Raw genomic sequence first — 15827 nt, forward strand, 5'->3', positions numbered from 1 at the left:
GACCACTGAGCAACAGTCCAGTGCTGCTTCTCTGTAGCCCAGGTCAGGCGCTTCTGCTGCTGTTTCTGGTTCAAAAGTGGCTTGACCTGGGGAATGCGGCACCTGTAGCCCATTTCCTGCACACACCTGTGCACGGTGGCTCTGGATGTTTCTACTCCAGACTAAGTCCACTGCTTCCGCAGGTCCCCCAAGGTCTGGAATCGGCCCTTCTCCACAATCTTCCTCAGGGTCCGGTCACCTCTTCTCGTTGTGCAGCGTTTTCTGCCACACCTTTTCCTTCCCACAGACTTCCCACTGAGGTGCCTTGATACAGCACTCTGGGAACAGCCTATTTGTTCAGAAATTTCTTTCTGTGTCTTACCCTCTTGCTTGAGGGTGTCAATATTGGCCTTCTGGGCAGCAGTCAGGTCGGCAGTCTTACCCATGATTGGGGTTTTGAGTGATGAACCAGGCTGGGAGTTTTAAAGGCCTCAGGAATCTTTTGCAGGTGTTTAGAATTAACTCGTTGATTCAGATGATTAGGTTCATAGCTCGTTTAGATACCCTTTTAATGATATGCTAATTTTGTGAGATAGGAATTTTGGGTTTTCATGAGCTGTATGCCAAAATCATCCGTATTAAAACAATAAAATACCTGAAATATTTCATTTAGTGTGCAATGAATCTAAAATATATGAATGTTAAATTTTCATCATTACATTATGGAAAATAATTAACTTTATCACAATATGCTAATATTTTGAGAAGGACCTGTATTACACATAACTTCATTCATTCATTCATTCATTCATCTTCTATCCGCTTATTCCATAGTGGGTCACAGGGGACTTGGTGCCTATCTCCAGTGGTCTACGGGCGAGAGGTGGAGTACACCCTGGACTGGTCACCAATCCATCGCAATGTAACACAGAGACATACAGGACAAACAACCATGCACAGACTCATTCACACCTAAGGGCAATTTAGAGAGACCAATTAACCTAACAGTCATGTTTTTGTAGGAAGCCAGAGTACCCGGTCAGAACCCATGCACATACGGGGAGAACATGCAAACTCCATGCAGAACGACAAGTACACCAGTGGGCAGAGACTCCAACCACCAGCAGGCGGTGTGGTGGGGAGGAAGCTGATACAGGAGAGGGAGCAGTTCAAGACCCAACCTGTCGCAAAAAAACCCCAAAAAAAAACAGGCACACACAGTCACAATCACCCACTCCCACCCTCATGCATACCCATAAAATCACTCACACCCAACATAAGGATAACAGCAATGGACGTCATACACTCACTCACACTCCCCATGCATACTCTATACTCCCAGGTCCAGGCGCCTGTACCCCCTCAGGGCAACCAGCCCCCGGACCCAGGAGGTAGTCCCCTTCCCTCCTGGGGCAGAGGCAGGCAGACAGCGCCGGTACTGCCCAGACCCGGGTGACCCCGGACCAGGTCCTGCCCCCCTGCCCCGAACCCAATCCTCAACAACCCCCATCCACCTCCGGAGAGGGGGCTATGTACCAAAGAGGGGTCCACATGGCCCAAAGCAACCCGCCAACCGAAGCCGCCCCAGGACGGAGCAGTCCCGACCCCCCAACGAGCCCTGATCTCAACCCCATGAGTCTCCCACCCCCAGTGAACCCCAACAAGAACAAGAACCTCCCCACAGGGCCACCCCCAACAAGGACACCGATATCGAACACATCCCCCCGAACCCAAATGGCACGAATCCCCACCCCCACAGGGGCACACCCCCACAGGTGAACTCCGTGGCCGAGAAGCCAATGAAGCCACACCCACACAGAGCAAGCTCCACACACAGCCCCGCTCTAAGAACCCCCGCCGCACCCCGCTCCCCCACCACACAGCACACCGCAACGGCAAGGCAAGGGCCCTGCGCAGCGCCACCCCCGCCCTCCGGCGCAACAGGGCAGACCCCACCCAGCACCGCACCCACAACCGGACCCCCGACCCCACACCATGATGGGACAAACTCATCCACCCAGAGGTCCCCAGCCAGCAGGTACCCAGGGCCAGTGACCCCACGATGCCCCCCTCAGCAACAAAAAACACTACATCACTGCCACTGCAATGACCGCCCAGGGAGAAACACTATCTAGCTCAGCTCCACCATCGCCGCCCAGCTGATCAAAACGCCAGTGACCCCACGCCCTAAACCCGAGTAGAGGGCCCATTCCCTCTCCTGGCCTCCGACCACAGATGGGAAATAGCAAATGGGGGTGTGAAAAGACCCCAAGCCTGCCTCCACCAGCTCAAATGTGGTGTTGATGTGCCGGGAACAATGTCCCCAGCCCCCCCCGGAACCACCCAGCCACTCAGACCCCGAACCCCAGCCCCGTTACCCAGTCCGCCGCCCGAAGTAGCCACCGACCCCCAACAAAAAGGACCCAGCCACAAGCGCCCAAGCGGCCAAGAATGCGGCCCCACTCCAAACAAAGGAGAAGACCAGCCAGCCCAGCACAACCAAAATACGCCACACAAAGGAGGGCACATGACCAGCACGCCCAGCCACCCCCGAACCCACGGGGCAGAGCCAACAGAGTGCCCAGCCCCCGAAGCCCGGCAGTCAAGCAGACCCCACGATGCACCACCCCGCCCACTACCATGCCCAAGGGAAAGACACCGGCCCAGCAAGCCGAAGGGCGCCACAGAAAGGCCCCAGCACACGGAGCAAAGAGGTCACACCCCCATCCGGAGACGCAGACCCACCTACATCCAGGTCAGCCAAGCAAAAACGATAGAGCCAAGCCAGACCGCAGATCCCCCCGAGCCAGCACCACAGCAACACCACCCATCCTTCTGTGCATTCGTAGGGGCATGGCGAGGACCACTAACCCCAAGCACACCGAACCCACCAGGAGCCATCCAGCAAACGAGCAAACCCCACCCCAGTATGAAGCCTAGATGCCCGACGCACAGCGACGCCCGCCCTGCCGCACCCACGCCCGCAGATCAGAGCCGCCGCGCACAGGACCACCACCCCAACAAAACAGCACGCCATACAGTGGAGGATGAAATGCAGCAAAGAGCACCCAAAGCAAAAGCTGCACACAAAGCCCACACTGCGCAAATGTGCCCCCACCAGCCCCCCAAAAACAAAGCCCCCCATGAAAGTGCACCCCCACGAAAAGAAGACCCGCACCATCCAGGTCCTAGAACATGCCCGACACCCATACCCCTGCCAGAAGCAGCCCCGCAAAAGGACCCAGTCCGTGGCCCACAAAAAGCAAGAGAGCCCACAGAGCCAAAACCAAAACCCATCCGGAAGCCGAGACCAATCCACCCCGAGACCTCCCCGGCCAGCCTGCACACTCGGACCATGCAGACCCCTCCGAACCCCCTCCCCCAGACAGAAAAGGGACCGGCGTCAGAAACCGGAACCAAGACAAGGAACCAGAAACCAAGCCTGGCCCAAAACCAAACAACGTCCCCAACCATCCAAGCCCAACCACCCCACCCCAGAAGGAAACTTACACCCATCCCAACATTCGAACAACTCCCAGAGCACATAAGACACTGGACACCCAGGCTGACCCCGCCCCACCCCCTCCCGCAGACCCTCCTCCCCGCCAGCAGAATGTGCTCCTTGAAGGAAGGAGCACCTGCAATGAGATGGGACCTACCTGCCAGTTTCGGAGGCCCTTATGCCCACCGATACACCAAAGGTCCCCGAGCCAGGGCCGGGCGCCCGGGCATGCACCAGCCCTAAACCCCGGCAACAAGGCCCAGCCAGGACCCCAGCCCGGGGGGCGATACGCCCCAGGGACCCCGAGCCCCAAGCCCACCCCAGACCCACCCAGGAGCAGCACGGGCACCAGGCCAGTGACCTATGTCCGTCGCCGCAGGCCCCACAAAAGCATCGCATGCAGGGCTTTACAGATTATTTTGAGATCGACATTAATAAGGGATATGGGTTGGTAGCTGGTAGGGAGTACTGGGTCTTTTCCTGGTTTTAACAAGAGAGTGATGTTGGCAGAATTTATATTTGGCAGAAGTCTGCCATTTTTTTCGGGTTTCCCACACCATTCTTTGGAATATTGGGGCCAAAATATTCCAGAATTCTTTGTAAAACTCTGTTGGGAATCCATCTGGGCCTGGAGCCTTTTTATTGGGGATGCTTTTTAGAGCTTCTTGGATTTCGGCTGAAGTCAATGGTAGAAATCTCTGAAAGTGCTGTTAATTCTTTCAGGATCATAAACTGTATTCCCTGTCGAGTTTTTTACAGCAAATATCGTTGTTCTTTCTTTATTTATTTTTAGTTGGTTAGCTAAAAAGCTACCTGATTTATTGCCATGTTCAAAGTTTTGTATACGAAGTCTTTGTACTAAGAATTGGGTTTTTTTGTCGATGATTTCATTTAATTCTAGTTTGGCTTTACGTAGTTTGCCCAACTTTTCCTCTTCCTGGGAAGCATCTAACAGTTTAATGATTTCTTCTAATTCCTGTATACGTTTGTTTTCTTTTTTCTTCTTATGTGATGAGAATGAGATTATTTTACCTCTCATCACTGCTTTCCCAGCCTCCCAGAGAACAGATGTTGATGTTCCCGGGATATCATTGAATTCCAAATATGAAGTCCACTCTTTTTTTAAATATTTAATAAATTCTTCATCCTTAAGCAATGATGTATTAAACCTCCAGTTTTTGCTTTGTGGGTTTTCTTTCTTATTTACTAGAGTTAAGGAGACAGGTGCATGATCGCTGACAGCTATAGGGTGTATCTCAGTGTCTGAAATGTCAGTCAACAATGACCTGCTGACTAAGAAATAATCCAGACGAGAGTAAGATTGATGGACATGTGAGAAGAATGTATATTCTCTGTGATTAGGGTGAAGAGATCGCCATGCATCGCAAAGTCCATAATCACTCATGTACTGTCTAACTATATTTATTGATTGCCAACTGCGCTGAGTCCCTGTTGTACTCCGCCTGTCTATTTATTCGTTTAGACCAAAGTTGAGATCGCCCCCAAGAAGAAGTGAGCAATCCAAGTGTTTAGACAGTGCAGAAAAAAAAGAATGGAAAAATGGGGGGTCATCAACATTTGGGGCATATATACTGACAATACATATCTTTTGGTTATGTATAGATATTTTTATTATTATAAATCTACCCTCTGGATCTGTAACTGTGTCTAATACTGTAAAGTTAACATTTTTGTGAATTAAGATCGCTACTCCCCTTTGCCTAGAATTATAGCAGGCGGAAAACAGATTAGGAAACTCAGGTGATTTAAGATCATTTGCAGCTGTGGCAGATTTATGAATCTCTTGTAATAAGACAACGTCTGCCTGTAGTCTTTTAAGCTGATTAAAATTTTTAACTTTTTCTCTCTGGTGCCGGCTCCATGCACATTCCATGTGAGAAACCTTAGTGTGCCCATAGTTGTGCGTGTATCGCTAACATTGTACAGCGCATGTCACCACAGAAACAGATAGACCCAAGTGAAATCATAGTCAGTGCTTGGGGTTGCCTGATATGAAGTCCCGAAGCAGAGATATGGCAGAGAAAAAGACAGAAAATTAAGAGGCTGCTGGGGGGAAGAAGGGATGAGAGATATAAGGTTATGTTAATAGACATTTGTGTGAGTGTGCTTTTTGTGTGTGACAGAGAGAAAAGAGAGTGACAGAGAGGGGTGGTAACAAGTGTAAATAAGATGAAGATGAGAGACAAAAAAGGAGCAGATATCCAATAGCCCATCTTTGGGCCCACCCACATCAAACAATGCAAACAACATGAGCTGTGCTTTACATTAGATTTGCCAGATATCTAACCTCTTAACTAACCAGTGTTACATGTTATATATTAACCTGCTGTTGCTCCTAATAAAGCCAGGGAGTGATCTCCCAATCTCTAAACAATTGACCATTGATATAAAGTTTGTCTACAGCCACTGTAGCTCTGATACCTTCACTGATATATTTCTTCCTAATTGGGAATAAAACCCGTCTCCGATCGAGGATCTCCTTTGGGAACTGGTCATTGACGCTGAAGTTTGTTCCCCCGCAGCTCTCTGCCCCGACCTCTAACCTGCTCTTTTTGTTTATAGTGCTCGAATTTTGCTACAATTGGACGAGGTCGGCTGTGTTCGGGTTTCTTACCTCCGAGCCGGTGAACATGATGGAAAGTGATGTTTTTTACCTCGTCACTTGGGAGTTTTAGCTGACGTTGGAGAAATTCACGGACCGTAGATTCGGCGTCCTCCTCTGCCCGTTCCGGGATACCGGAGAAAACAAGGTTGTCCCGCATGCCCGGGCCTGTATATCCAGGATGGTCTCCCTCATTTTTTTATTTTCCCCGGACAGCTGCGTCATTCCATCGGTGAGTGTTTTCACGCTATCCCTCAGTGTTTGGTTCTCAGCTGCTAGCGAAGCCAGTTGTTCTTGGCTAAACTCCAGAGACTCCCTCAGAGCTTGAAAATCCCTATGGAGAACCTCCACCAGGGCGAGATGGGCATCCATGCTGGTTAGCTTCTTATCAATAGAGTCCAGGACATCAGCGTAGCTTTTCTCTGGAGAGATAGTGGAGGTGCTGGTCGAGCACTCTGAACGGGTGCGTTTTGATGTTGGTGTGGCCATGGGTGGAGATTTTTGTGGCTTGCCCATTACAATGTTATCAAAACATACGTCCACGTAGCTCTCCAGGCTGTCCAAGGTTTCCTCGTCCAGTTTGTTTTAATGGAAATATATGAAACAGTGTATTTTACACGTTTCTATGTTCGGCTTGAATTTATTGGTTTGTTTTACCTGAGTTCTGTCGTCTTTGTTTTCCAATATACCGCCATATTACTTACGTACAACTCTCGCGAGATCTCAGCCGCTCATCACCACCTGCGCTCCATCTTTTTTTTTTTACCTTTACTTTCCTTCCCTCCTTTCTGTCTCAAAAAGGAACTTATTTCAGACAGATGATACAGGAGAAATTTGGTCCAGATGGGCAACCTGAATTCTCCTGCAAAGAAAAAAATTAAAAATAAGAAAATAAACATTCTTGTCACACTTGCATCACATGTAAAATGTGATCATATGTATAGTTACTCTTTGTATAAATGTAATTACACAATCTAGTGGGAGGTCCTGCTGAAGTGGATGTATGTAAACTCTAGCCTGCCCAATCATTGTAGCTGGATCTTTCAGATAGGCAAGAGAATATCCAGAACTGGGACACTGAAGCAAAGCTAGATTTTGGCTACCAGTAGATCCTGTAATTTTCAGAAGTTCAAAGCCTCCTCCATCTTGCAGCTGTGGAATCACCTCCATCAGCTTATTAGCTGCAACCATTGGGTCATGGTCATGCCCTGTATTTAAATAAATGTAATGGAAATGAAGGTGATTTGTCACTGCAAGCTAACAAACTTAAGCTTAATCAAACTAAAGGCAAATATGACACAAAAATTCACTAAATGCACCATGGGTTTGTGTTTTACACAGTACAAAGGTCCAAAACTGCAGTTGGTTTTATTACAAGTTAGCAGGCAAACCCCTAAGTGTGTGTGTGTGTGTGTGTGTGTGTGCTCCTGTTTAGGCAGAGTGAGAACCATTTTTTCGATTTCACCATCAAATTGAGGACCGTTCGTACCAAAGTGAGGAAATTTACGGTTAGGTTTAGGACTAAGATGTGAATTGAGTTTAGGTTAAGGTTAGCATTAGGTATGCACTGGTAATGGTTAGGTTTAGGTTTATTGTCAGGATTAGGGCATAGAAAGGGTTTAAAATGACTGAAAATCAATGGAAGTCAACACATATAGCAAGTCACTACATATAGCAAAACAAGTGTGTGTATGTGAGAGAGACTAAATGTACATCCTTCAATCAAACGAGGTGTGAAAATTTTGACAGGTGGGTGGGACTTCCAGTGGCGGGACATCCTAGGGCGGGACTTCCGGCAGCGGGACTTCCGGTGGCATAACCGGATATCGTCATTAACCGGATGTTGTCATCACAAGGAAGCGAATCTTTCTAATTGTATACTTTTAGATGTTTTTACATAAAAAAACAAAAACAAAACATGTAGTTTCTCCACTTTAAAGGTCACTCAGGTTAATGCAGGCACATCACACAAAATTCTGATAAAATTAAAAGTCACTCAGGTTAATGCAGGCACGTCACACAAAATTCTGATAAAAAGAGAGAACCTGACAGAATTGTAAATTCATTTTATTTTAACGCGGGGGTTATTTAGATAGATGTTTTTACATCTAAAAAACAAGAAAGACAAAAAAGTAGATACAGAACCTTTCTTCCTCTGCTCAAATGTTTGAGTAATCAAATCTGCACCAGCAACTTGCAGAGATGATCTAAAAACAGAGAAACAAATGAACTGAAAAAAATTGTTAAAAAGTACGCCAAACATGGAATTATCTAAAATTTTATGAGTGCTCAGTATGCTGTTTCCAAATTAGAAATGGATTCTACAGCTAAAAGACTTTGTTTGAATCATGAGAGACTCCATTTGGTAAAATGGATGATAATTTTACCTTAAGCTTTTCTTTTTTCATCTTAGAGCAATAGTTATTGAGGATTTAGAGAAAACAGTTTTCTCCTCATCCCACGTGGGAGCCAGAGGTTGTATCCTGTAGGTGTGGTCTATGTTAAACATCACAAGAAACTGAAAAAATAAAAAATAAAAGTTATAAAGTCCTCAGACATGTCACTGTCACTGTCAGAGGCTTCTTCAGATCTGCTGTAAGACGGAGCGCTACAGGAGATCCTTCCTGCCCACAGCCATCAGCATCTACAACGGCTCTTTGAGGAAACCTTCATAATATGAGCTATAACAACATTTAATTTCCTTTTGGGATTAATAAAGTATTTTTGAATTGAATTGAATTGAATTAAGTCATAGTAATTCAAATGACTTTAATTCACTTCTGTTTTGAAAGATCAGCTGACTCCTTAATGCTTCCTGTTGGAGAGCTTTCCTGGCATTCTTCTGCTGGAAATATTTTGTTTGTGGCAACAAAATAATGAGGGACACCACCACCCTCCTCCTTGGCTTGGTCAGTGTCACTTCCTCCACCAGCAAACTGGCACTGCTTTCATCCTGAGTCCTCCGATGACTCCTCTCTGGCTCTCTTTCCCTTGCCTTTTCCTCTGTCCTCAGGAGAAGATGAGGGTTCTGCCTTCAGCCAGAGAGCCACTATTCATAGTGGAAGGGAATATGCTTTGCTTGAAGAGCCCTCTTATCTGGCCGCTTCAGTTGCAGCAAGGCTGAGGACGTAGATCTTGTTGACTCTGGAGGTGCTGTGGCACATGAAGGTTGACAGCCTGGTCCAGACTGCCATAGAGTTGCTGGTTTTGGCTTGAAAACAAAGAACCCCAAAACATTAGTATAGAAGAGAATGCTCTGCATGATTAACATGGTGGGGAAATTAAGACTCACGTGGGTGGCCATCCGTGAAGGTAGGCAGACAGACCCATGTCTGCCCATGCCCTCTGAAGGAACTTGACCATATATTTGTCGCTCTCCCTTGAACCAACATAAAAGACTAGGTTTGTCTTTGGGAAGGAGACCCATGTGAATTGTCAGCCACTTCTCCAGCCAGGCGAACTAATTTGCTTTTAGAAAAATCTAGGCAGAAGCACAATGGTTTATGGATAATTCAGTCCAGAGCTTTGGTTACCAGAGTGAAAGACTTTGAGATTAATGCATAAGGTAAATTCCTTTGTATGTATATGTTGTGCAGCTTTCCATGGTCCCAGTCTGCCTGAAGTCCTCCCCTGTTGTGACTGTGCCCAACAAATAAACCATCACCTGCCTTAATGATTACCGTCCTGTTGCTCTGATCCCAGTCATCATGAAGCGCTTTGAAAGGATTCTCCTGAAGTACATCAAGGACGCCATCCCTAATGGCCTGGACAGCCTGAAGTTCGCCTACAGGGAGAATTGCTCCACAGAGGATGCTTTCTCGTTAGCACTTCACACGGCCCTGACTTATTTGCAGCACCCTAACACCTATGTTAGGATGCTAATTGTGGACTTCAGCTCAGCCTTCAAAACCGTCCTTCCATGCTGGCAATGAAGCTCCACAACCTTGGTTTATCTGCACCACTTTGCTCCTGGATCAGTGACTTCCTCGCCAACAGGCCCCAGGTGGCGAGGATAGGGAAGTTCACATCTGTCCCACTAATCCTCAGCACCGGCACCGCACAGGGTTGCGTTCTCCGCCCTGTGGTGCTCCAGGAACAACCTCATCCTGAACACCAGCAAGACCAACAAAGTGATAGTGGATTACAGAAGGTCCAGGAACACGCTCCTCTGTGCATAGAGTGGGAGATGGTGGAGTGTGTGGACAGCATAAAGTTCCTGGGGATTCAAATTTCCTCTGACCTCTCTTGGACTGAGAACCCCTCCCACCTGTTAAAGAAGGCCCAACAATGGCTCCTTTCTCTCAGAAAGCTGAAACGGACTCAACTCTACTTAGATGCTCACAAACTTTTAGAGCCATAACTGAAGGTATCCTGTGCCTTAGTGTGATACTGTGGTATGTGAGCTGCACAGCACGCGAGAGAAAGGACTGAAATACAAATTAAAGTGCACTGGTGGTGAGGACAGAACAGGGGATTGTGGGATGTCGTCTACCAGATCTGGACTCCATCTATGCTACACGAGTAAAGAAAAGGGCCAGACACATTGCTACAGACCACACCCATCCGGGCAATGCACTTTGTTTGTCCCACTTCTGTCAGGAAAACAATTTAGGAACAACACAACAAAAACAAACAGACTCAGAAACAGTTTATTTCCCAAAACAATGAAGACAATTGTCCCCCTGCAGGCAGACACTAAACATCCCTACTGACAATCTCAGACTGTTTCAGCACAAGCTGCACGTTATTAAATACTAAATACTACCTGCCACTCTCTGAACTACCCCACTCTTTTGGCGGACAGACGCCTTGGATCTCCCCCGAATTATTTTCCCCAGAAGCGTCATATCTGCTTGCAATCACTTTCGCTTAAAAGGAATGACTCAAACTGTTCTATGCTTTCAACACTTTTATTCTAAATAAGGCAGTGGAATGGTTACAGAGATCAGCGCCGATGGCTCCCGTCCTTATTCCGCTCTGCGATTGAAGTGAAAAATGGCCCGAAAGAAGGTCACACATGGTTTTTATCTCTGGTACTCCCTCCATGGGATGTATACTCCCTCTGTGTTTTTCAGTAGACTATGTGTCACCATTCTGATGTCTATCTGATAGTGTGTGTAATAGCAGGTGATGAACCCTGAATCTAAGTGTGGCTGCAGCAATCTAATCGCTCCTCTTACAGTATGGACCATAATCAACCCAATGCACTAAACTTCATGTCAAAGTGTTGGTCACTGAGGATTATTATCCTATTCTAAGAAAAATGAAAACATTGGCATTCATACTTTATCATTCTGGTCTGTGTGAAAGCTCATCTATAAGTAATACTAAGCAAAGTTATTCCTAACACCACATCCCATGTACATACAGTACAGACCGAAAGTTTGGACACACCTTCTCATTCAAAGAGTTTTCTTTATTTTCATGACTATGAATATTGTAGCTTCACACTGAAGGTATCAAAACTATGAATTAACACATGAGGAATTATATATTGAACAAAAAAGTGTGAAACAACTGAAAATATGTCTTATATTCTAGGTTCTTCAAAGTAGCCACCTTTTGCTTTGATTACTGTTACGCACACTCTTGGCAAAAGGGCCAACAAGTGCTAAGCATCTCTGGAAACTCCTTCAAGAATGTTGGAAAACCATTTCAGGTGACTACCTCTTGAAGCTCATTAACAGAATGCCGAGTGTGCGGAGCAGTAATCAAAGCAAAAGGTGGCTACTTTGAAGAACCTAGAATATAAGACATATCTTCAGTTGTTTCAAACTTTTGTTCAGTATATAATTCCACATGTGTTAATTCATAGTTTTGATGCCTTCGGTGTGAAGCTACAATATTCATAGTCATGAAAATAAAGAAAACTCTTTGAATGAGAAGGTGTGTCCAAACCTTTGGTCTGTACTGTATATATAACAGAATTTGAAAAAATATATTTTACATTTCTCCCTCTTTTCCCCTCCCTTTTATCAGGGAGGGCAGCTCCCCATTTAAGCCGGCCCCCATATATATTTTTGTTAAAGTTAACTCCTGTAGTCATTCTTGTGAAATTGTGGTGTTCTCACATTTTATTGGAGTAAATTGGTGAAAAGTGGTTGAAGTAAACATAAAATTTTTTCTAAGTTCCTAAATTAGATAGTGGAAGCACTATCCTTATAAATGTTATTAGTTTTAAAAAGTAATAAGATTTAAATTGTTTTTCCTGTTTACCAAGTAATCCAGTCCACTAGGTTCCTGAACACAGGGCCCCATCTACAGTACTATCCAACCTCATTCAACTACTTAGTGAATTAGACAGCTACTTGAAATGCAATTCAATACTGGAACTGACTTTGAGGGGGACAAAACCTTCTTTTTATAAGCTTTTTTTTTTGAGAAGCTTAGCCAACTAAGATTAGTCTGCTGGTTAAGATAGCATTAGCTTAACTATTAACACAGTTATACTGCTTTAGTCTTAGATTCCTAGAGAACAGTCCTCCCTCCACTGTCATTGCTCTCCATATATGTATTTTTGTAGATAATTCTGCCCCTACATTTGAGTCCTCCATTTTCCTTTTCCAAATTCCTCTGTGTTTGTTTCTCTTTTCTATTTTCTCAGATAGCAGTTCATTCTAAGCCTAGTTATGCTGAATGTCTTCCTGTTTACAGAGAGTTTTTTCTCTCAGTGTGTCACTGTGCTTTCTCAGGTTTTGGAACTGCAATAAACTGTGGATTTAATGAAATCTGCTGATTTTTGACACATTGGTAGTTTTTGTGTTTTATTGTATTGTAGTATAAAATGGAATCAAAACCTGACCGTTGAGTTGTAAATGGATTGCATTATGTAGAAGAGTGCAGCCTTACTACTGAGCTAAAGCGGTTAACACAAAAACTCCGAGATCTCTCTCTTCCCAGCCTTTACAAGGGGAACTTTTGTTTCTTACAATGCAAAAAACATATTCATCAAAAATTCCAGAAGTTCCCTGCTTTCAGCTCTTACAGGGTGTTTTTATATATACAGGTCCTTCTCAAAATATTAGCATATTGTGATAAAGTTCATTATTTTCCATAATGTCATGATGAAAATTTAACATTCATATATTTTAAATTCATTGCACACTAACTGAAATATTTCAGGTCTTTTATTGTCTTAATACGGATGATTTTGGCATACAGCTCATGAAAACCCAAAATTCCTATCTCACAAAATTAGCATATCATTAAAAGGGTCTCTAAACGAGCTATGAACCTAATCATCTGAATCAACGAGTTAACTCTAAACACCTGCAAAAGATTCCTGAGGCCTTTGAAACTCCCAGCCTGGTTCATCATTCAAAACCCCAATCATGGGTAAGACTGCCGACCTGACTGCTGTCCAGAAGGCCAATATTGACACCCTCAAGCAAGAGGGTAAGACACAGAAAGAAATTTCTGAACGAATAGGCTGTTCCCAGAGTGCTGTATCAAGGCACCTCAGTGGGAAGTCTGTGGGAAGGAAAAAGTGTGGCAGAAAACGCTGCACAACGAGAAGAGGTGACCGGACCCTGAGGAAGATTGTGGAGAAGGGCCGATTCCAGACCTTGGGGGACCTGCGGAAGCAGTGGACTGAGTCTGGAGTAGAAACATCCAGAGCCACCGTGCACAGGCGTGTGCAGGAAATGGGCTACAGGTGCCGCATTCCCCAGGTCAAGCCACTTTTGAACCAGAAACAGCGGCAGAAGCGCCTGACCTGGGCTACAGAGAAGCAGCACTGGACTGTTGCTCAGTGGTCCAAAGTACTTTTTTCGGATGAAAGCAAATTCTGCATGTCATTCGGAAATCAAGGTGCCAGAGTCTGGAGGAAGACTGGGGAGAAGGAAATGCCAAAATGCCAGAAGTCCAGTGTCAAGTACCCACAGTCAGTGATGGTCTGGGGTGCCGTGTCAGCTGCTGGTGTTGGTCCACTGTGTTTTATCAAGGGCAGGGTCAATGCAGCTAGCTATCAGGAGATTTTGGAGCACTTCATGCTTCCATCTGCTGGAAAGCTTTATGGAGATGAAGATTTCATTTTTCAGCACGACCTGGCACCTGCTCACAGTGCCAAAACCACTGGTAAATGGTTTACTGACCATGGTATCACTGTGCTCAATTGGCCTGCCAACTCTCCTGACCTGAACCCCATAGAGAATCTGTGGGATATTGTGAAGAGAACGTTGAGAGACTCAAGACCCAACACTCTGGATGAGCTAAAGGCCGCTATCGAAGCATCCTGGGCCTCCATAAGACCTCAGCAGTGCCACAGGCTGATTGCCTCCATGCCACACCGCACTGAAGCAGTCATTTCTGCAAAAGGATTCCCGACCAAGTATTGAGTGCATAACTGTACATGATTATTTGAAGGTTGACGTTTTTTGTATTAAAAACACCTTTTTTTTTATTGGTCAGATGAAATATGCTAATTTTGTGAGATAGGAATTTTGGGTTTTCATGAGCTGTATCCGTATAATCATCCGTATAAAGACAATAAAAGACCTGAAATATTTCAGTTAGTGTGCAATGAATCTAAAATATATGAATGTTAAATTTTCATCATGACATTATGGAAAATAATGAACTTTATCACAATATGCTAATATTTTGAGAAGGACCTGTAGATAAAAGCAAAGGTGTGTATGTGGTCCTCTTTACCATCCTCATTTACGTAAAAATTCTGGCACCCACAACATTGATTCCTAAGCGCAGTTCCGGGAATACAGGACCAGCAGGAAATCAAACTGGTCTACGTGACAGTTGAACCATACCAATTTTATTAGTCTAATCAACTCTTCATTCCTGAGCTGTACTGGACTCCTGTTTTTTACTTTTTTGGCCCAGCAAAACTCGACTTCCAGGAACAGTTTGTCTGAGACACACAAACTCTTTCTAACCACATAAAACGCCTCCACAATTACATTGAAGATGGCGCCGCTGATGACAGCCTTGCAGCTCAGCTTGCTCGTTTTCTGCATGTTTTGGTGTATTTGTGGTGCTTTCTGTCACCATTCAGTGGTCTCCTTCCACAGAGAGGAACTTCTAAACATCAGACAGTCTTCTCTTGGCATTTTTTCACCATCATCTATTGACGAAAGCTTCACAGAGATCCTGGCCAGGGGAACGGCGGCTCTCTATGGGCTAAACTGCCGGAGACAGGGGAGAGGGAAGAGAGCTGGCATACTCGTGAAGCTCCGACAGCAGGGACTATGCACAACCTTGCCTTCAATCCACCTGGCAAATGTGCGTTCCCTGGCCAAAAAGATGGACGAACTGATTCTCCTCACCTGTAAAAACTCAGACGTAAGCGGATCTGACGCCCTCTGCTTTACCAAAACCTGGCTGATTGAGGACGCCCCAGACTGCGCAGTTCTGATGCCGGGGTTTCAGCTGTTAAGAGTGGACCACGACGCAAACTTCTCGGGAAAAAAGCGAGGAGGCAGAATCTGCTTTTATACAAACGAACGTTGGTGCAGAGATATCAAAGTGTTGAACAAGTCATGTAGTCCTGACCTGGAGTAATCTCTCATAAACTGTAAATCGTGTCTACTGGTTGGTGCATGCTGAAAAAGAATTCGCTGAGCTGACAACAGATGTGAAGAAAAAAACACCAGATTCTCTCATTATTGTTCTTTGGGACTTTAACAGTACAAACCTCTCCAATGAACTTCCGAAATACAGACAACACATTAAGCATCCCACCAGGGATAAAAACACTCTGAACCATAA

General features: G+C 45.4%; 1 protein-coding gene across 1 annotated transcript; it reads left to right on the top strand.

The window, feature by feature from the left end:
• Positions 1-2296: 2296 nt before the first annotated feature.
• On the top strand, positions 2297-3724 carry LOC124864850 (vegetative cell wall protein gp1-like). Its single transcript, XM_047359785.1, has one exon. The coding sequence runs from the start codon at positions 2297-2299 to the stop codon at positions 3722-3724; it is 1428 nt and encodes a 475-aa protein (XP_047215741.1).
• Positions 3725-15827: the final 12103 nt, after the last annotated feature.

This window comes from Girardinichthys multiradiatus, chromosome Y, assembly GCF_021462225.1.
Source record: "Girardinichthys multiradiatus isolate DD_20200921_A chromosome Y, DD_fGirMul_XY1, whole genome shotgun sequence".
In the NCBI taxonomy this organism is placed as follows: Eukaryota; Metazoa; Chordata; class Actinopteri; order Cyprinodontiformes; family Goodeidae; genus Girardinichthys; species Girardinichthys multiradiatus.

Excerpts from the sequence above, each read along its gene's own strand:
- LOC124864850 (XM_047359785.1), top strand. The coding sequence starts at position 2,297 with ATGTCCCCAGCCCCCCCCGGAACCACCCAGCCACTCAGACCCCGAACC.